The sequence below is a fragment of the Charadrius vociferus genome, unplaced genomic scaffold (assembly GCF_000708025.1).
Source record: "Charadrius vociferus isolate BGI_N301 unplaced genomic scaffold, ASM70802v2 scaffold493, whole genome shotgun sequence".
NCBI lineage: Eukaryota > Metazoa > Chordata > Aves > Charadriiformes > Charadriidae > Charadrius > Charadrius vociferus.
In genome coordinates this window covers 296,087-317,931 of record NW_009647581.1, presented here as the reverse complement: position 1 = coordinate 317,931, position 21,845 = coordinate 296,087, and the positions used below count along the sequence as shown (strand labels likewise).

The 21,845-nt window shown below is 40.4% G+C and overlaps 2 protein-coding genes across 2 annotated transcripts in view; one reads left to right on the top strand and one right to left on the bottom strand.

Annotated features, from left to right (window-relative positions):
* Positions 1 to 1,453: 1,453 nt before the first annotated feature.
* On the top strand, positions 1,454 to 10,446 carry TLDC1 (TBC/LysM-associated domain containing 1). The gene is made up of 7 exons (XM_009880942.1): positions 1,454 to 1,626; positions 4,311 to 4,541; positions 5,302 to 5,446; positions 6,091 to 6,531; positions 7,797 to 7,915; positions 9,069 to 9,248; positions 10,315 to 10,446. The coding sequence occupies exons 1-7, from the start codon at positions 1,459 to 1,461 to the stop codon at positions 10,444 to 10,446; spliced, it is 1,416 nt and encodes a 471-aa protein (XP_009879244.1). The 5' UTR covers positions 1,454 to 1,458.
* A 3,419-nt stretch (positions 10,447 to 13,865) lies between these two features.
* Positions 13,866 to 21,845, bottom strand: part of ATP2C2 (ATPase, Ca++ transporting, type 2C, member 2) — a 26,042-nt gene continuing 18,062 nt past the window's right edge. Inside the window, exons 16-27 of the mRNA XM_009880952.1 lie at positions 21,404 to 21,505; positions 20,672 to 20,828; positions 19,096 to 19,266; positions 18,384 to 18,481; positions 18,240 to 18,290; positions 17,590 to 17,756; positions 16,865 to 16,933; positions 16,666 to 16,782; positions 15,826 to 15,973; positions 15,128 to 15,223; positions 14,688 to 14,829; positions 13,866 to 13,978 (exon numbers count right to left, since the gene is read on the bottom strand). Of these exons, the coding sequence (XP_009879254.1) occupies positions 13,866 to 13,978; positions 14,688 to 14,829; positions 15,128 to 15,223; positions 15,826 to 15,973; positions 16,666 to 16,782; positions 16,865 to 16,933; positions 17,590 to 17,756; positions 18,240 to 18,290; positions 18,384 to 18,481; positions 19,096 to 19,266; positions 20,672 to 20,828; positions 21,404 to 21,505 (1,431 nt within the window). The remainder of the gene's footprint in view (positions 13,979 to 14,687; positions 14,830 to 15,127; positions 15,224 to 15,825; positions 15,974 to 16,665; positions 16,783 to 16,864; positions 16,934 to 17,589; positions 17,757 to 18,239; positions 18,291 to 18,383; positions 18,482 to 19,095; positions 19,267 to 20,671; positions 20,829 to 21,403; positions 21,506 to 21,845) is intronic.

Sequence of the window (21,845 nt, the reverse complement as noted above, 5' to 3'; positions counted from 1 at the left end):
GAGAGCCCCGCCGGGACGGCCCTGTCACGGCGGCGCCGCCCGCTCGGGCCGCCCCGGGCTGAGGGAGAGCGGTCGCGGACCCCCTTCCGACAGCGACAGCGCGTCGCTGCTTCAATTAATAACGTCTTCGCGGTTTGTCTTCCAGGTTATGGTCGTTTCCGTTAACCCTTTGGTGTTTACCCCACGGTCGACATCGTCCGCACAGGCAGACACGGCTTTGGGGCCTGTGCTGTTCAGTGAAGGTAAAGCAGCCCAGCCCTGCCCTGCCGCTCGTGTGCAGTTGTTTGTCAAAGTCTGTGTCTGTGACCGACAGAAAGATTGGATTAGGCTAAACACACAGCCCTTCTGATGCCGCTGGAGGGCTGTGACAAACTCGGCTGCAGAAAGAGATCCCGTGGGACTGGGACCCCGAACCATAAGTGAGGTGCCAGAAGGGAATTTGTGGAAAGAAAACCACGAAAGGATGTTTTATTCCCCTTCTCATCTTTTTGTATATTGTCACCCCAGGAGTGTGTCTACCCCAGATAGATGGGAAGGCCCTTTACAGTGGTGACTGTCGTTGCAGTCACGGTGGAATTTGGGATTTCAGGCTCTTCTGTGGCACTCAGGTCCGTGCTGTGCTGCACCAGGGAGAAAGCCAGAGCATGTGGCCTAGACAACACCAAAAAAATTAGTCTCTGTAATGCAAGTCAATCCCAGGACGGTGAGAGAAATCATAGTCGTACCATTAAATGTGTAAAACAAACAAACCCAAACCACTCCCCCCACCCCAACCTTAAATCTGTGGGTACCAGCTCTCAACAATTTATTGACTTCATGTGAAGCTGTGTGTTTTTGCTGGGTCTTGAGTCATCTTCCTAAATGTTTTTATTACTGTGTTTCTTGGCAGCTTTTTGAATGATTTTTGTATTGCGTCCTTAGAAAAAAACATTCTCATGTCATCTTCAGAGACTTTACAGTGATGGTGTTTTAGTGCCACATATTATTGGCAGACTTCGCATCAGTCCATTAACGCATCGGAAAGATGCAGCATAATCTGTCATAAATAATCCATAATCAGGCTATTCCCTTCATGTTACTGATGTATTCCAGTTGACAGACTTGTGGTCAGTTTGTACAGGCTAATTTAATCATTAAATCGTATTGGTTTTTCCACTGGATAAGACTTGAATGAGGTTTGCACTGGTAGACAGGGTGGTCTTTGCAAAGAGCTGACAAATTGTCATTTTTTAAAGCACGGTTACTGTTCACGGATGTTCTTCAGTTCATTAAGTCTCAGTGACTACAGAGACTAAACAGTAGTTTTAATAATAGTTTCCTGGAAGACTAGTAATTTGCTCCGCTTCTAAAGCTTGCACTGGTATGTTAGTCTGTCTGATACATCTTCCGTGGCTATTGTGATAACTTTCTGTGTTTAGGGCTTTTTTTATTCCTTTTTCTTTGCTTCAGGTTGAAAAGATGGGAAACACAGAAAGCAATGCCTATCGGAATCACCTTTCCAGATTTCTTCCTGAGGAGCAGTCTGACATTGATGGAGTGTTTGATACCTTATCAGGATCGAGTGGCTCAGCTGGAGCGAAAAATGGCAAATCTACAAAGAAAACTGTGACTCTAGCAGCACTACAGGCAAGACAATCTGTTATTCCTGATGTATCTGAGATGTAGGGCATTGAACGTAATTCCAGGAAGAAACTAAAGACGTGGCAGTAGTTACTTTTTAAGGGTTGCTTGTCTCAATTTAATACTTAATGTTTTGGGACAGGTTGGGTATTTAACTTTTTTTTTTTACAGTTTAACATGGGTAGTGAATTTCAAGCTTGTATTTATCTCTTAAATTGCGCTGTTGGGTCAATTTGCAGCTTTACTGATTCTGAAGTAAGTTGGGATGTATGAAAATATTTTTAGAGAAACCTGAAAAATGGCAAGATTATTATTCTCCCTGGACTCTGTAGTGTGTGATTATTTACAGATTTTCTTGAGAAGCTGTCACAAAGTCAGTTTGTATTTGGTTATATCTTTCTCCCTCAATTGCATCACTGTCTCTAATCTTTCCACGTGCATTAAAAGGAGATAATTCAATTTTGCTTGATTAAGCTGTGGCTCCCTGTTTTAGCTAATTAACACACATTATGCTTTCTGATTAACTTTGCATTCGTTTTCTAATCAAGAAAGAAGAGGAAAATGATTCATTGCAATACTTGATAACTTCAGTTAGGCAGGAACCAAGTGGCCAAATGAATGTAGTCTTAAAATTGCATTTTTATGTATGCTACACAGTTAATGGAATCAAATTAAAACTCCAGGAAAGAAGCAGGGTATTTTAAGATATCTAGAAAGGCATCTGCACACAGACCTGCTCTAGCCTTCCTCCAGCCTGGCTGTTTATGAGCTACCACCAGTTTGGAAGCAGCATTGCTGCTCCCCAGCCTCTCAACCCTTATACGACCAAGAACCTGGTCCTTGGTGTCTGTTATTTAATTGGAACCTGGAAGAAGTTCTCTTTCTAGCTTTGCCCCTAGATCAACGTGACGTTTGATAAATGTTTGTCTTTTCCCTTCCTGCCTTTTTGTTTGCCAACTTATATTAAAATCTTTTGAAAGACTGCCTGTAGGTGCCTAATTCCTTAATGCAGGGGCTATTGCAGTGGCATGGCTGTCTTGTAGGTGTCTGTGCTCATGCCCCAGCTAGATTGATAGGATGCACTTTTGATCTAGCAACAGTCTGGTAACATTGAGGGGGCCCCAAGCGTAACGTCATATGCTCTGCTTAGGCTCAGTGCTGTACTAGAAGGAAACTCCGTGGCTTCTAGACAAGAGCAGGTTGCACTGCAGAGCTTGGAGCAGGTAGAGCAGGTATCTCTAGATACTTTCTTGAAGCCATTTAAGACAAGGATTCTAAACTCTCAGAGGTGTGAGTTTGTTAGATGCTTATTAAAGATTCCCTTTTTACAGTCCTCGGGTTTTGCACCCCAGGTCTACTCATTGGAATAGCTATAGGCGTAACAAAACAGTGCAACAAAGTTGGTGGTGGGTGGGAAGGGGTAGGGATGGTCACAGGGGGTACAGCTGTCTTTAAGAGGCTTTCTAAAAGTGCTACATGAGCCCGAAGTGAGACAAGCAGCAGGGAACATAACTAAAGCCACTATACTCAAGGGCTTTTTACTGCACAGTGCAGCCTCTTAAAGACAGGTGTACCCCCTGTGACCATCCCGCCCTCAATAGGAAGCACTCTAATGTGCAAGACTGCGGCTGCTAATTCTGCTTCTGCTGAAATCAATGGGAGTTTTACCACTGACGTCAACAAAAGCAGGGTAGAGCTTGGCATATTGGATCTCACCCTATACGCACAGCAACAGCTATTGACATCAAATAGGAACGGCCCCGGTGGCTTCAATAGGAGTGGTATTGAGCTGCAATAGATTGGTAACAGCAGCTCCATTGAGCAGAGCTGGAGTGCTTCTACGCAGGTGGACTTCCATTGATTTCAGTGTAGTCCCCGCTGTGCTACACCCCTGTATAAAAGAGTCAAGTCGGGTGTTCAGCATGTTATGCACAGTGCTTTGCACAGTGAACACACTGTGTAATCATGTCCTAATGTATGGATGTAGTTTAGATGATTTATTTTTAAACCATGTAATTATCTTGAACGCTGTGAAAGTTTCTTGAATCCAGAGTCAGATCTTTCCCACAGTGTTGTGATGTATGGTGCTGTATAGCAGTTAGATTTCAATGCAAAGGGCCAGTCATGCAATTTAGACTACTAAGTTTTGATTTCAACTGTCTTAATGACAGGGATGCCTTATAAAAATCAGGTGATCTCAGTTTTGTTCCATGCTTGAATTAGATATTGCTATGCAGAGGGAAACTTCTCAGAATTGTTTCTATGTGTGCATGTTGGGCTAAACACATTGCCTGCATTGTCTTGAGGCCGAAACTGAGATATGGAAAAAAATTTACTTTCTCGTTGTTTTTAAATATCTGTGAACTCTGCTATCAAAAGCAGGGTTAAAACACAATTTTAAATGTTAGACTGGCAGAGTTGTTTGTTGGTTTTTTTTTTAAGTCCATGGCATTTTTAGAAACACAGTATCAACTTAAATTACTAAGTTGTATTGGAAAGGAGGTACTATAAAAATAGAGATTTTTTTTTTTCTTGGAAAACCAGTCCTTTGACAAAAGTTTGTTGCTGATAGTATATATTTGGTACTGAAATCCTTCATCCATAGCGGTATATCTCAGCACAGATTAGCTGGAATATATTAGTTATTCTTCATTTTTAAAATATGTTCTTTGCTATTTTTCTTGTTGTAGGCATATGTGCAGGAGCCATTACCAGAGCAAATGACTGTTCGATTATACAACGGAATGAAAAGTATTGACCTGACTGGGAAATCATCTGGGCTGAGTGAACAGATTGCTAAGGAGCAGTTTGTAATTTTTATGTCAAACCTCTTAAAAGGAAATGCAGATGAGAAGGTTACCATAATAATGAGGATGATCTCCAAGACTGAAGGGCCTGTGAAGGGCAAACAAGTCCAGGAGGTAAACAGGCAGTTAAATGTGCGGTGGGGGGGACAGTAAGAGAACAGAAAAGGTTAGGTAATTTGGAGGTAATCTTTAGAGCACAAGATTCAGAACAGAGATTTCTGACTTCTGTATTTTTTAATCTCTTCACCACTAACTTGCTGCTCTGGGACAAACAGCGTAGGCAAACCAGGTTATATTTAATGACTGTTACAGCTGTGGGCTTTTCCATGCTGACTTGCCTACTTTGAGAACCAGGATCTGGACTTTGTGGAGCACACTGACTGTTTTGCCTGACGGTTCACAAACTCGCTCTAAAGGGTGCAGAGACTGGCTATGCCTAAGAGCCAGCAAGGGTTGTGGTGTGGCTGATGCTTCTGGGAACTGAGCAAAATGCTTTCTAGAGCTTTAGTTGCAGGATAAATGTGCAAATCAAATACAGAGCTTGCAAGATGGAAGAATGGGATCTCACAAAATGCTAGTTCACTAGCAGCTCCTACCACTGCAAAATTTGGACCTCCCCTCCCTCTTTCATGCCGTATATTATGGAGATGCTTTGTGAAGTAAGATTTACAAAATGTCTTGAAAAAGGGCACTTTTCAAGACTTACAACACTGAAGTGACACTTCTGTTATTTCTGCTGCTTCATGAGAAGAGATGTTTCTGCCATTGAGATTACAGCTTCAGTACTACTTGACTTTATTTTCAGGAAGTCCTTTGAAGCTCTTGGCAATTTTATTTAAGAAATGCCAAAATGGTGATGTTTTAACTTTTTAAGTTCGCAGAGGATCTGATCACGTCTGTAGTCCATGTACTGAGCTACAGGAAGGAACTGAGAGGTTGGAATTTGGAGAATACGAGGGATTCTGCAAGTGGAGTAAAGGCTCTGGCTTCTCAGCTGCTATCAGAATTGAAGCTTGCAGGTAAACAGCACTGATGTAGTATATCTCAGAATGGCACAGAGCTCATGTAATTGCTGATCTCACAAGAATTTTCTCTTCAGGTCACATCTTTGAATTTACATGGTGAGACCAGTATTTCAAACCTAGTGCTTTGCGAATAAGTTGGGAATTTTATTTATTTTCCCTTACCAGCTTTCTCCCCTAAATTCAGGAGAGCTTTGGTTTGAAGTCCCACTTTAAGTGGACACACAATACTATTTGTCATGGAACACGCCTATTTTACAAATACCTGACTTGTAGGTAACAGGCATTTAGGTGCATGTACACATATTTGTGACTGTATGTCCTTTTACAACACATAGGTTTATCTTTGCACTGTTGTAATAACAAATTTTGCTGTCTTGCAAAGAATATCTCCTAAGTTGTAACTAGGAGTCTGTGTTTCTTAATTGAGACAGCTCAACCAATGGATGCCACAAGCAAATGTTTCTCAGTTCTATGGATGCATCTGCTTAATGTAGCTGACACTCTACTGTCACTGGCTCCGTTCATATGTGGTTTTATGTCCATTAAAATAACGGAATATTGTATTTACACTTAAAAATCAACTAATCATTTTCCAGATTGGGGGACTTACTACTGTTTCTGTGTGTCTTATTATTTAGATGGGACAAAACCTGTGGGTCCTCAGCTGATGGAGACAAATTTTGATCAAAGTGTCATTGAGGATTGGGTGTACCGAGTTCCACAGATCTCAGTTTTCCTCAGTGTTGTTATCAGGCAAGGCCTCCATGTTCTGCATTCTCTCCCAGACCAAACCAAAGACATACTCAACCTGGTTCCAGGTTGCAAAGGCATGAAAGGAAGAGGACTTGTCAGTCTCTTTGACATCCCATCCATCATATACATCAACTCTCATCTGCCTGCAGAGCTACAGCACAAGTGGCAGCTTTTATTTTCTTCTAGGCTTCATGGAGAAAGCTTTTCACAGTTATGTGGGCATATAGTGAACAAAGGTCCTTGCATAGTGATCGTAAAGGACTTAGATGGTTATATCTTTGGTGGGTTTGCGTCTCATTCCTGGGAGGTGAAGCCACAGTTTCAAGGTAAAAGTCACTTTTCGTCTTCTAGTATCTCATGGCTCTGGTAAATGTTGCCTATTCTGTACAGGTACAAGAATCCTGCCCACTTAATGGGTACTCTCATTTTACTTTCATGACACGCAGTATTTCTGATACTTCCAAGTGTATTTTCCTATGGCAAAAATAACGCTCATTTTTGAAAAATATAAAATATGTGCTAAGTTATTTCTGCTTTGTGCCCAGTCAGGCATATTAGTGATTGATGTTTATAGTTTGCCTGTTATTTGATAAGACTTTTAAAATTGCAGGACTTATTGATCATGGAACAAGTATTCTTTTCACTGAAATCTATCAAACCCTGTAGCTGCATAGGTTGAAAATGAAGGAAACACAGCATAAACGAGGAATTAGAGTTTAAATAACTTGTCCAGCAGATGGCAATCTTCCATCTCAGAACAGCTGAGCCAAACACCAGGTGAAGCCTCCTGTTGCCATTTGTGGGCTGGCTGGCTTCATTTTCCTTTTAAAATCCAGCAGCAAAAGGGTCCTTTGGACAAGCTAAACTTCCTGTTCCCTTGAAACCTCTGGGGAGAAGGGAGGTGTTTTTTGTAACTTTCTGGAAAGAAGTTTTGTGATGACTTTATGAAAAATAATGATGGACTCTGGATAATCTGTTCTGCTGGGAATCCTCACTTTTGCTACATTAAAAACTCAATTCCTATACTGAATTAGTATTTGATAATTACCACTTCAGTCAGTTAATATAATGGTATGTTACACTGATTGCACAACACTTTCCTTATATTTTCTCCTGATAGGAGAACACACGTAGCACACCAGACAATCACAACCACAGGTCCCTCTGAATACCTAACTGGGCATAATGAAAATTGTACTCTAGATCATTGACCCTAAACACAGTCAGAAGTAAATGTGTTTGCGCTCATATCGGTTTATACAGGTCTAGCAGTTGGTCAGTTTTGGGTGATACAATGCAAGCCTGTGATGGGTGTACCCTCACATAGTAATGTAGTGTACTAGTCATGCCTCTGACTCTGCCCTTGGTCACAGCCATATAATTACATTGATTTCGGTGACCCTGCACAGAGTTAACTGAGAATAAACAATAGGTCTGGATCTTGATGAGAGATAGGTATTGGCTTTCTGAGATTGCAGCTGCTGTCTTTGATTTATTCAGCTGCACTTCTTCAATATTTTTTTCCTATCCTGTTTGTACGCAAGTTATCGCTTGGCCAGTTGTCTGACCTCAGATGCTCTTCTGTTCACAGGTGACAACAGATGCTTTCTGTTTTCTGTTTTCCCCTCTCTTGCCGTATACACATACACGGGGTATAATGACCACTACATGTATTTGAACCATGGCCAACAAACAATGCCAAATGGACTTGTAAGTATTAAGAAACGACAATTTGAAAATAGGATTCGTGGCTGGTGTTCAGAAGTGTTTCATGTTTTTTGCTTTGTTATTGTGAACAGATTTATTTCACGTGTTATTCTCCGAGGAATTTTTCATCCTGTCTCCCTGCTATTTGAGCCACACTTTTAGTAGGAGGATTTTTTAATGCAAAAAAGCATTAAAGCATCAGTCTAAAGTGTGAACTATGGATAATGATGGAGAACTGCTTACAGTACTGATAGGTCTATACTTTTCTTTACAGTTGATATGTATATTGAAGTACTGAATCAACTAAGATGGAATTTATTGTGTCTGACCCAAGCAGGTGTGCTTTATGTATGTTAGATTTATGGAGGTTCTGGGAAGAAATCTTTTTGCCAGGTTTGGTTATCACGCAAGCCTTTCTAGCACCCCTCCCTGTTGTCTGGAAGAATTGACAGCATGTATCCGCATCACTGAAGCAGCGCAAGCTGCCAAACTAACTGCTTTTTAAATTACGGAAGGCTGAGAAAGCCCAACAGAATCAGAGTACAAGAGTTGCACGTAGGCTGCTGCTGCTGCTGCTGCTGTTGTGCGATTACAGTGGCAGAAACTCCGTTTGCCCAAGTTCAGGAATCCTCCAGATGCAGAGGAGTTTCTACAAAGCTACAACACACCACCTGTTTTGAAAAGTGCTTTACAGTTTTATAGCATTATGTACCTGTAACTTTGGGAATTGCAGCAGTCTGTAGTAAATGTGCTCTGAAGAAACCAAACAATATCAAGTTAGATTATTTGTTTCTGTAGATACTTTTCTAAATGGAAAAGAGGCAGCAAACCTGAGCACTTTCACCCTGTTTAAAATGGAATTCTTAATCCATAAACAGAAGCCAGTGAGCTAAATTTCTGGCACACGACACAGCTGAAGTGCTGGTATTCCATAAAGCATAGAGGGAGGGCAGTATCACTCCGGTAAATTCTTGTTTGTCTTCAGGAATACTGGATTTTGGTACAGGAGCCCAGGTTCACTCAAAACATCCTTTTTCCCTACCCACTGAAGTGTGGCATAAATTCTGAAAATAGCAATTTATACTCCGAGTTTCATAACTTGCTCAGTCTGTTTTACACATGTAGCAAGTGTTTAGTGTGCTGCTTTGCGTCACAGGGTATGGGTGGACAACATGGTTACTTCGGACTCTGGATAGACAGTGACTACGGGAAGGGACACAGTAAAGCAAAACCTCGATGTACCACCTACAACAGTCCCCAGCTGTCAGCGAAAGAGGATTTTACACTGGATGCCGTGGAAGTTTGGGTGGTGGGAGACCTCCTTGAAAGCGCAGGGGTAGGTGAACAAAATTGAAACCTGTGAAATTGTGTCTTGATTGGAACGGGAGATGCAAATGCAAAACTTGCAGTTGCAGTTTTTTGATTAAACACTGTCTCTCCATTGTAATGAATAATGTTTTTCTTAAGTGGCCCTGTGATGCTGCATATTTTGTAGCAAGTAAACGGCAAAACAGTAGTGGAGGTATTGAGGGTGCCAACAAGAAATAACATCAGGAGCCATGAAATGGTAGAGTCAGTAAAGCCATACTTTATCCTGAATTTCAAAAGGCCTTTCTGATATTGAGGAATGGTCCCCAGAAGGAACCTCCTTGGATGGGTTCAGTAAAACCCAGTATTTGTAAGACAGAGAGAAGGCACTGGAATCTCACAAGTAAAGCCTAATCTATAGTTCAGGAAGAGAACCCAAAAGATTTCTTCATCAGTAACTTTAAATTTACTATAGTTTTACAGTAAATTTATGTCAGTAGATTTATGCTAGTCTTTCTGCACCTGGTTTATTTCCAGGAATGAGTAGGAGACCTCTTTCCAGTCTCCTCTGTCCTTGTAATTTATTCTCTTAGTAAACTATCTGGTCTGCACATTTTGGTGTTTGGTTGGCTGTTGGTTTTTTTTTTTAATTTTATTTCTTTTCATACTAAATTAATGTGCTCTGTCTGTTCAGAGGACACATAGCTCTAAATAGAAACAGAACAAATTTTTTACAAAAAATGTTGAGTTGTACTCAGATCTCTTCTTTACAAAAAAAGTTCACGTCTGCACTTCAAACTGAGGTCAAGTTAACCAGGATGTTCTGGCTGTCTTGTAATCTGAATAAACTTGGAATAGTTCACTGTCATCTTAGGAGAAGTTGATGACTGGTTTGTGTAACTGCAGCACTAAAAATTATTTGATGTATCCCAGTGAATCTTAAATGCCTTACTTGGGAAGTATGTATGCTTCACTGGGACAAGCTTGCAAGGCAGATTACTTGTGGAGTTTTGAGTACATCTCTTTCTTGTTGCCTGATATTGATTCATTCATACTGACTTTTTAAATTGACTATGTTTTATTTTGTTTTGAAGCCAAAAGGTAAGAAGAGTATCCTGGATGTAGATCCTGAGGCTCAGGCCTTATTAGAAATGGCTGGAAAAAGTCGTCAGAGTGAAGGTCTACGAGAACCCATTGAAGAGGATGATGATGATGATGATAACTAAAAGAATGACAGTAACATGAGAAAGCTTCTTCCCCCCTCGACCCTGTTCCTGAGTGTTAATGTTCCTTGGACAGGATATATTCTCCCTTTTTTTCCTTACATTTACCTAATTATCTGGGATGAAACTTGTCTCGTACTTATGTAATATTTAGGTCCAATACAACATCCTGCCTGAAGGGTTTTTTGGGGGGAGGACAGAAGAATTAACTAGGTACTTAATGATCAGACATCTCTAAGTTCTAGCTAAATATGAATTTGCTAGCATTCCTGATAGATCCTGTCTGCATACAGAATTAAAAACAAAAGACGAAGTTGTTGATAGTATGGCTTACTGACTTGGAAAATTGATACGTATTTGTATAAAGCCTGTTCAAGACACTGATTAAGGCTCTTATACCTCAACTGCACATATTTATTTGCGTGCAATGAAATTAGTCAGCGAAGCTTGCAAATTGTAATGATGTCTTACATTGCTAAACATAGAATAGTCTGCATGATTTCATATGAGGGATGCTATTAATTTGCATTGCTCCAGTTAAAGCATTAAATTTCATGCTTTCTAAGTCAGATTTTCAGCAAGTGACTCTATATGGGCTATAAGATGTACAGAATGCTAAGTATATAATACCCAGTTTTATAATACTACACTACACCTTAGTGCATTTCACTTAAGAGGTTTCTGCAGAAATTTGCCTATTGCTTTTTAAACTCAGTAGAACAGAGCCATTGGGAGTCATTCGGCCATATTTATCCTAAGAACGGGCCATACCTCCAGCAGAAATTCTCTAGGGAAGGTACCTTCTTTAGCAGCCTCGCTTAAGACTGGAGTAAAAGATCAGGCTGTAAAAAGGATTAAGTACGAAGCATCCACAGTTAATTGGGAATAGTATCTGCAGATACCTTGTAAAAAAGAAAAAATAAAAAAAATCAGGGTTATGTCTGTAACACATTTAAGGAAGAATGCTCTAAACTTTACTTCCACTCAATTAATCATTACTGTATGATGGAAAAAAATTCCCGCAATGTGAAATGTAACTAGTGGGTTGGACGTTTTGCTCTGTTTTGTTGGCTGTTCAGCAGTCAATGCCAATTTTGTCAGGTCTGTTATACTCAGGGCTTTTTGTACTTGAATCCGTTCACACCTATGAGTAATTACTAGCTTGACCTTGCTAATTCTATGTGTAATTAACTTGACAAAAATAACCATAATTTCTACCAGGAACTGTCATTTCTAACTCAAAAAATTGTGTTTGGTTATTAGTATGTATGATTGTCAGTCTTTCTCCTCCTAAGGAGAAGGATTGTATCACATCTGTTTTGTCCTAGCGTGAGTTCGTCTTCTCTGCAGCATAGAGCAAAGAATGTGTTGTAATAGTTATAAAATTACTGCAATTCCTGATCATGTGGCCTTCCTTCAAATTCTTTCCCTTAGTGTTTTCTTGTATGTAGGTTTTGGTTTTTTATCCGATGTTTTTCCTAGGGAGCCAGGTTAGAATATTCAGAATAATCTGCACTTGTGCCTTAATGTAGATCCCATTTTTAAAAATTTTATTAAACAATATGAATTTAGCCTGGAAAGGAGAGCATGCAGAAATCACTCTAGCCAGACACCCTAGAACTCAACTGTGCATTTTGTGTGCTACCTGAACTAATGATTGGGGCATATACGCTATTTGTTCCAGTACAGAGTATGCTGTGAAAGGCCTGAGCTAATGTTGCATTTGCTTAAATAAACCAGTCTCCCAAGTTTGTAACAAACGTATGGAAAAAAATGTAAGCATTAAAACAACTGCACTGTTACTTTTGTATAATTTTCTTCTCTCTTTCAATAAGAATTTTAAATGGTACAAAGTAGGGAGTGCTATACAGACAGCAATTAAGTACATGATGCTCTCTGTAAGTGTGGTGATGCTGGCTTCTGTTTTAACATTCTAAAATTCCCACCATAAGTCTCAGAGGTATTCTCTTAAGCACTGGCTGAGCATACTAAATACTTGAAGTGGATGGCATACAGGAATGAGACATAGTTGAATTTCTGCAGTTACACATGAAATAAACAACTAGACTTTCTTTTTGTTCCATTACAAGGCAGAGACTTTGCTTTGTTTTAAGACTGAAACCAGCAGATTGTATCTAGGGAGGGCGAATTGCACAAAGCTGCTCTTCACCAAAAATATTTCAGTGGCCAGGTTTTATTTGATTTAAAATAAGTATCAGTAGCTGGTTCTTTCTAGGCTATGGATCCAAAATGTAATGCTGTTTAAACATCATCTTGTTATGTTCAGCATAGTATTTTGACCTCTGAAATTGTGGTTTTTGACAAGTTCTTCTCTGAGACTCTTAATCTTTACTTCGACGTGAAGGTGTTAAGCTGGGGCAAGAAGAAAACTGATACTCTGGCACTTCTACCAAATGTATCGGTGAAGCATTATGTACCAGGAAACCACTAATCCAACCAGCAGATGGGATTATTCAAAATTGTTCTTTAAATGTAAAAAAGTGGCTTGAAAGAGACTAACTTTTTTTTTTTTTTTTAACCCTAATGATTAAGCAATATGTGCTTCGCGTTGATGCATCTAAAAATGTTTGGGAAGTGTTTATCAGCAGTCAGCTTAGCTATGATCCAGACATCTCTCAATCGCTTTTATGCAGCTGTTGATCCAACTGCAAAGCTTAACATCCCTGCTATGTCTGTCAGTCATCTTTATTCTCACGCACTTGTGAAAGTGAGCCCCTTCCCCATTAAATCCGTCCACTACTGTGCATCAGATCAGTACCAAAAAAAATGATGGCAGCGTTTGGCAAAAGCTGACAGCCAAGGGTCGGCACTTTAGCTCTCTACTCTTTGTTTGGCAGCTCCCCGCAGTTCCCTTGAGAGTCTTGCTGAAGCAAGGCGAGACATCGGGGAATGCAGAAATACTGTAGATTGACTGTAGGAAAAGAAGCGCTAGTCAAGGCAGGTCTTTTCCAGTCTTCTAATTTAATATAAAAGGATGGGTCTAAATCAGCAGTCTCATTCAGATACTTATCTGTAACATTTTAAAAAGTAGATTTTATTAATAAAAATCACTTTGATTTAAATAAATAAAATTCCAGTTTATGCACAATAGATTTTTCTGTACAGGTGTGAAACTGTTATTTTGTCTGGGACTATCACAGCATTCTTGACATATATATAGGTCAATGTTATAAAAATATACCTGATCTTAGTTTAAAACAGGAGCCGCTCCGGAAGTTTCTGTAGACGGCTCAAACGGCCTGGGCAGAGCGTGTAGAAGGAACAGACTCTGGAGTAGGAAGGACTCACAGTACAGATTCACTTCAGTATCTTCAGAAGGATGTGCAGCATCAGAAAATGGTGCATTTGGATTATCCAGCATCACAGCTCCGTTCCAAGCGTATATTTAGAGGAAGTTTGTATCAGTTATGATGTCCCTTTGTGTGCTTTGGTTGGCAGCAGCGTTTTTCACAGAGTTTGACGAACTCGGACACAATGAAAACCGAGGAAGCCAGCCCGGTGAGAAACAGCAGGTCTGCCGAGAGGAAAGAGAGCAGAGATGAACACAGCAGGCAGCTGGATTTTGTGCTGGGCAGGAATCCCCAGTTAAGGGCCTTCCTGCAGCAATTATTCGTGCTGGTGTAACTCCACAGGTTGGCCATGTATGGCCTAGCTAGGCTTTTGCTAGCTGTAGAATTAGAGAAAAGAGTGTGACAGACAAGGAATACCCATACAGTCAGTTGGTACAGTCCATTCGATGGGTGGTAACCTCTACGTTAATCGTTTGGGATCACTGAACCCTGCTGCTGACAACATACCCCATGTAGATGCAACACAATGCGGTACGGTAGCGTTTGCTTAGGTGATTCAAATGGTAAAATATGCATTGCATTTCAGTTAGGAAACATTTACCTTGCTTTTGCAAAATGGAGTGACTGCATAATGATCCGAGATAGATTTATGTAGAGAAATATCATCATACAGAACTCGTGGAAAAATCTTGGCGTGTCTCCATTTACATGCATTTATGTGCACTAAATCAAAATTCAAAACATAGGCTGGAATAATATTAAATACTGCTACTATTTGTGTATAGCTATGTGTATGTATATAGGTATAGGAGATGGTTATTGATTTCCCCTACCAGTAATCTGCTGGGAGCTATTGTGCAACAATTTGGCAATCTCGCCTGCTTTTTAAAGTAGCTTTAAAGAAAACAAAACATTATTTATTTTACAACTTACCTAGCACTCTTAAGTTCTCTGTCTGGAAGATCTTTTGTAACGGTGGGACATATATAACAGCCAGCTGCCCCAAAAATGACCCAAGCACAGAATATAAGAACATGCGGTTTCGAAAAAAGCCTATTTCAAATATCAGCTTTGTCTAGAGAAGGGGAAGGAAAAAAAAAAAAAAAGAGAGAAATGTAACATTTCCCAGTCTCCTGTTGGTACCTGAATGTCCCACTGTTTCCCTGAATGTAAACTCCATTACTTCTTGAAGTTAGCATTCATGTAACGTAGGCAGAACTACATAGTGTAGCTGCAGTTTATCTATAAAGTTATCCACCATAGTTAAAGACGATAAAAATGCTGCTTTAAATGACTTTAAAAAACCCGCTTCCTATGCAAAATACCGGTATTCTAATGTTTATGTTAGTGTTTTGCTGACAGGGTGATCTCACCTGAGAGCGGCATGTCAGGGCATTGAAGAGGTCAAAAAACACAAAACAGGTGAAAGTCATTGTTGTGGTTCGAGGAGTTATGCCACTTTTTGGATTCTGAAACCACATGTAAAAATTCAGGGGTTAGTTAAGCCTTACAAAAATATGTCAATTCAACAGATGAATTAAATACTCCCTTTAATGACCCCAGTCAATTCAAAGGGTAGTAAAACAAAGAAATAAATCTAGTTCTGACCATTACAGATAGCATTCATTTCTCTCTGCTAATTGTTGAGTTTATGATCTGATCAACCGTGTTTTAAATTCTTAAACTGACGTGGAATTTGAGTAAGGATTATTCTATATTAAACTACTTAAACTGTTACAGTAACGGTCACTATTTACTAAGAGCAATCCATAGTACTTATGTACTTGGTACTTTCTACTTACATGGAAAGCTAGAGGTGAAAAGCGCCTTAAAGCATTGATATCACATCAAGTAATAGTTTTCCCATTCTAGATAGGACGCCCCAAATTAGAGGCAACAGAGGAGGGCAGGAGCAGAGCTAGGAGCTGACCCTGGTTTCTTAACCCTCTGCCCACACCGATCCTTCCCCACTGGATGTATTTCAGAAAGTCCTTTGCGTGTACTTCAGAAATTGCCCTTCACTTTGTTCTCCACCCTGATGAAAACAAGATATGATTGCAGATTTCCTCACCTCCTTCCAGAAGACAAAAAGGGTTCCACTGATGATAATTATAGCTGACATGAAGATTTTCAGGATCAGTGATTTGCTGAGTATAGTATCTGTGACACATCGGGGTGGCTGTTTGATAGTATCCCTATCAACAGGTTCAACTCCCAAGCTGCCCAGAGAGAAGCAGAGGGACACATTTAGTTAATGCGGATCATCTTGAAACTACTGCTGATAAAACAGGATGGATCTGGAAGATGAAATTCTTTGGAATACAGCATGAGAGAGAGTATTCTGGCAGGCTTACATGAGGCTCAAATTTGCCAAGACACCCATGACAAAGATCTCTTTTGCATAACGGGCCACTAAAATGATATATTAGACTACCATTGTGCATCACTCTGGTATCCCACCCCAGAGGGAGAGCTAGTTGTGAGATGGTGGCCAACATCTCCTCCGTGTTGTGGAAGTAGTAATTGTAGTTAGCTGTAGTTGTAATCAGCAGGTGGATGAGGTTCCTCCGTGTTGTGATTTTGGGGCATATACCCCCTTATGTACCCAGTATTCCCTTGCCAGTCAGATCTGCAGGGCTACCAGCAGGTGATGCGCCCAGCACAACAGACCATTCATAGGAAAACGGTGGAATAGTTAAGTGATTCCACCACAAAACAGGAATATGTAAAACCTTGAGTAAACCTGAAGTAAAGGCTTTTGGAGGGAGCAGGAAGGAACAAAAGTACAACTTGTCTTATCTAACCACCGAATCATTGGCACATTGGTAAGAAGTGATAATGGCTTCTGGTCCTAAACCAAATTCAGACATATTAAAACGAAGAATATTTTGCGCATTTGACTCTTGCGTACCTCTGGGCTGGCGGCCCATCCATGATGATGTTGATCCATAAGATCTGCATAGCATTGAGTGGGTTTGGCAGGTTGAGCACTGTTGACAGAGTAATTAGGCTCAAAGCTGAAATGCTCCTGCAAAGCACAGAAGAACATTACTCCGTGTGGCCTCACCCGAGAGGTGCTTTCACGGGAATCGAAGCGAACAGGAACTTACGTGCTCAACTGGAACCGGACAAAATTTTTTATGTTGTAAAATATTCCCTTTCCCTCTTCTATTGCATTCCTGGAAGGGAAAGGAGAGTTTATTAAATAACTAGTACTTGCACTATTTTACATTGAGCTCCCTGTAACACTTCAAAGACAAGTTGTCTTCTCTAGCACTTATTTCAGTTGACATTCAGACTCCAGCTTAGGAGGAGGACATCAATGCAGCTTCTCAGTTAAAATGTCTTTATCAGGACTGGTAGATCTGAAAAGCCTGGTTTACACGGTCAGGTCTTGGTTCATAAAACAGGCATGTGGCCTATTTATATCCTCACTCTACTCTGGCTACTCTGTTCGTTGTTATGAACCAACAGAGCATTGCAAATTATGTCTTTCCTCTGAGCCTCCTGGATGAGGCAGAGAGCACAAGTTACAATCCACCTAGACTTCCAGGCGCTTTCAAATCCCCGGTTAGCTACAGCAATGAGAAGCCAGGGCTTTTGGATGAAAGGTAGCTTTGTCACCACCGCTTGAAACAAAAAAGCCATTGCCCTGTATGCATCTGAAAATGAGCCAGACCCACACTAGGTGTCTCCACACACTGCCTGTAGACTTACATGTCACGCGTCTTGTGCTATTTCCAGGGCTACTCTTACAACAGACTTGGTGCAATGGGTAGCCAGAAAGTATCTGAAGTAAGAAAGAGTTTGATGGTAAGAAAATTGCTAAACCTACATCACTGTTGAGAAGTCATCGTCCACAAGAATCATGTTGGCAGCCTCTTTGCTGACGTCTGTACCAGCTTGTCCCATTGCAATCCCGATATCGGCAGATTTAAGGGCGACGGCATCGTTAACACCATCCCCTGTCATTGACACAACGGCACCAGCCCTCTGCAGAGCCTGTGAGAGTGGAGAGACGAGAGACTCTGAAGCCAGAAGTAAGTCCTGTTGGCAGTCACAGGATTTGCACATAATATTGTAAGAGCAGAGTAAGTGCTACGCAACTTTGAGGGTAAAGTAGAGTCAGCAGCCCACCAAGGACAAAACTCAGACCAAAAATTAAGAGACTGGATTTTCAAGAGCATAGAGAATGTCACAACTCCAGCAGGAGATAGAAGAGGAAAGTAAAGACCTCAGAAACCATTCTCTTGATGTTATGCTTGCTAGTATCTCACTAGTGTCTATCAAATGACCCCAGCCAGGTCTGTGAGAGAAATGCTAATGTCATTGATGTAAATAGTGCAAATGTACTAGCTGGGGTTTTGTGGTTCTTTAGTTTGAGCTGATCCTGTCTTGGAAGATCAGGTGGTCCAGAGAACTGAGGGTCACCCTTGACACCTTGTTTTTGTGAGGCATATAATGGATTTGAGAGGCTCTTAGTACCTTTATGACTTTTAGTTTGTGCTTTGGACTTGTTCTGAAGAAAATGGAAACCTGAAAAAAACAAAAATACAATCTTGTATTTGATGGATGCTATTGGAAATGGAGCCAAGCCTTGGTTTTGTATGTATCAATTGTATCAATTACGTTTTTGACAGTGGATGATAGCTCTGCCTCTGCCAATTGGTCCAGCTCTTCCCCAGACATGGCTTTCAGCTTCCCGTTGCAAAGACCAATATTCTGTCCTGCAAAAAGAAGCCCAAAATGAGATCTGCCCATCAGCTCTGGAAAAAGCCAACTATTTCCTGTCTCAAAGAATAGAGGCAGCAATTAAAGAATTTACTGGGAAGTATTTCTGAACCCGGGGCACACAGCTCTCTAGCTCTGAGCTGGGCCGGTCACCCTGTCCTTACTCAACTGGAGTTATGGAAGCAATACAATACCCAGAACTGGAGCTGCTACTAAATCCGTCATTATTCTCCACTGCTTGCTCTGTGTATTTCTAATGGCAAAATTCAAACCAGGACAGAAATACAGGGATACTCACACGCCAAGCATTAGTGGAGTCTATAATCCCAGCAATGCCATCTGTCTCATTTAAGGATCTTACACTGAGATTTTGCCATTTCTGGCACTAAAATAGTGGAATTAAGTCACTGGAATTTGGCCCGCAGTTCATAGCTGTTCTATTACTGCATTTGATATGATTTATTTCAATGGAAAAGCAAGAACACAGTGGCATTTAAAACCTCTATGGCACACACAAAAAGAATGATAAAGTTGATTCTTAAGTGATGTAACATTTGGCTGATCTGACAGACATAATACAGACCCACAGGAAAGAAGCTATGTTTCCTACCTATAGCCACAGCAGTTTCCAGGGCATCTCCAGTTATCATCTTCACTGATACACCAGACTCAAAAAGGACTTGAACAGCTTCTCTCACTCCAGCCCTTGGGGGATCAATGATTCCAACCAGACCTAAAAATGTTAGTTTGCCAAGTTCTGGACCTGAAGCCAAAGCAAGTACTAGAAACAGAGGAGAAGAAAAGTAGACAATATTAAATTATTAATAATGTATTTCCATACATTAAAATTAACATTTGGAGGAGATATTACATTGCCAATTTTCCAGCAGAAAAATTCATTAAAACCAGATCCTTAGTCATTACATTCAGATTTGTACAGACACAAAAATTTGGTCTACTCAAATAATACCAGTTTATCTGAATTGGAGCATTTCTGTTGCACATGTTTCTCTTAGGATTTCTTTCTTTCTTCTTTAAAGCTGTCTACTAAGTCTTCCCTAAATGCAGATGGATTAAATGGGGACAGTGCAATGTTAGACCAGACTCTAGTAAACTACTATGTTAAACAACAGCGCTCCTATAAAAACTTAAACTTTTTTTTTTTAATCTAAAAATGTGAAATGTAAATTCAGTTAAACCAGTGAAACTTCCATCATGTAAACATCAAGGCTCTGAACATTTTGTTTCTGTTCTTGGTGCCTAACCATATCATTCAATCGTTCTTAAATCACTCAAGGGTATTTTGCCAGGGGTTCATGTCAGCGTTGCTTTGATGATTGAATCACAAGCTCGCAGCAGCTGCCCGAGCTAATCGCTGTTCTTCAGAGCAGTCGTTTGCCATTCACAACGGCAGATGATTCAGATATTGTAAAGCAAGCTCCGAACATGAGTTACTAACCGCAAGACACAGGGCTGGAGAATACCTACATTAACTATACCATCTTCCAGCCCTGGCTGCCAAGACTTGTTCTCACCTACGTATAACCTGGGAACACGCACAGGAGACGGTGTCTGTGTTACGGTGTGAAAGTCTGAGACGTTTCTGAAAGGATGTTTCTAGTGATGAAGGAAATGACAAGTGTATAAAAACTTTAGTGGGCTGCAGGCTGACATGCAGTCAGGATCAAAAGCAGATCATTAGATTTAGTCCTAATAAAGAATTGAACCAAACTTCAAACAAAAATCTCTGTGCCCAAATCCGCGTTTTGAACCCCTTTCAAAGTTGCTTTTTGTTGCTCTTGCAACAGCTTCTCTAAAAGCAAAACTTGGCAGAGCAGTGCTTAGATTGGGTTCAGTGCAAAGCTCTTCAATGCAACATTCAGACCGTATCCCAGGCAATCACAACACTCCATGGAGGAAAACTATTCACTGTTTCCCGTGCTCATTTTCAGCTCCTTTCAATCTCACTAATTTAAATCCAAGGGGAAAAAAAAAAAAGATCAGTGGAAAGCAAGCAGCCAGCAGACCTAAGATAGGGCCCTTGGCAAACTCTGACAAGTATTATGACAAGATCGTGCAAGTGATGCTGAGGACTGAGCCTCTGTCCATCCTGAGCAAAACAGAGTAGCAAAGTATTAGGGTATGATAACCTGTAAGCTTAAGAGACACAGACAGTAATGACTGACCCCGTAGACCCGAGGAGCCCATTCTTTTTTCTTCCTGCTGGTAGAAGGCTTTCTGCTGGGGTGTAAGTGATAACGAGATGCCACCGCTGTTATACAGAGTGCAGTATCGAATAACTTCTTCAAATGCTCCTTTCATAAAGTAAATATCTTCCTGATCCTTTAAAGTAAGGAGATAATAAACTTTATTAAAAAAAAAATGAAAAGAGGACATTTAAAAATACTGATAGTTCATAAGGCTTTACATCTTAGATTAAAAAACCAAAAATCTTTTGTTTACTCTTTTACCTGTTTCGTAAAATGCCCAGGTGCATGTAATATTTATAAGATGGGATATTTCTGCTCTAGCCATTTTCCACGTTCAGAATGGTAATGAAAACGTTGGTGAGCTTTTAAACTGGAGCACAATATCAGCCAAGATGAACTGCTTAATGCAGCCAGGGAAAAATGACCAACGTTTTCTTTCAAACATATCTTTCCTCCCGTCAGTTATCTCTGAAAAGCTTTTGTTTTCCTGCTCAAACCACTATATGAAAAGTATTACCTTCTCCCATTCAAACACAGCTTTACAAGCTAAAATTACACCCAAGTTGGGAATTTTGAGGTTTGTTCAGTTTTTCTCCTGACATAGTTAACTTCTGAAAACATTATTTGCTAAAGAGATACCATTTCGTGCCCATTGTTGAGGCGCACAATTAGAAACACGAAACCAGCCAATACCACTGTTTGCTTTACCTGATTTTTCAGCGCACATTTCACAGCCATCCACTTTTGTTCAGAGCTAAACGGAATTTCCTTCTTTCTTACATAAATATCTTTTATGTCAGCTAACTCCATCTAAAGTAAGGTAAAACAAAAAGAACACTGTAATGCAGAACAACACCAAAGCTTTTATATATTTTCCATATTAGAAGCATTGACTAAACCATTCTATGATTCTGTGATTCTATAACTGTTGACCATGTACTTCCAGGCAGTCACATGCCAAGGAACTCAAGAGAAAGCACTGGTAGAGCAAAATTCATTTTTCAAACCCATCTTTTCCTTTTGGTGCCTGATACTGGATGAATTAAAACTGGAGTTTGAAGCTTGCTCCCTATTGACTTTTGCAAGAACTGGGGAGCTGCACGGGTGTCTTGGTGGGGCTTTGGGTCAAAGGAGGCTCAAGTCCTTTCCC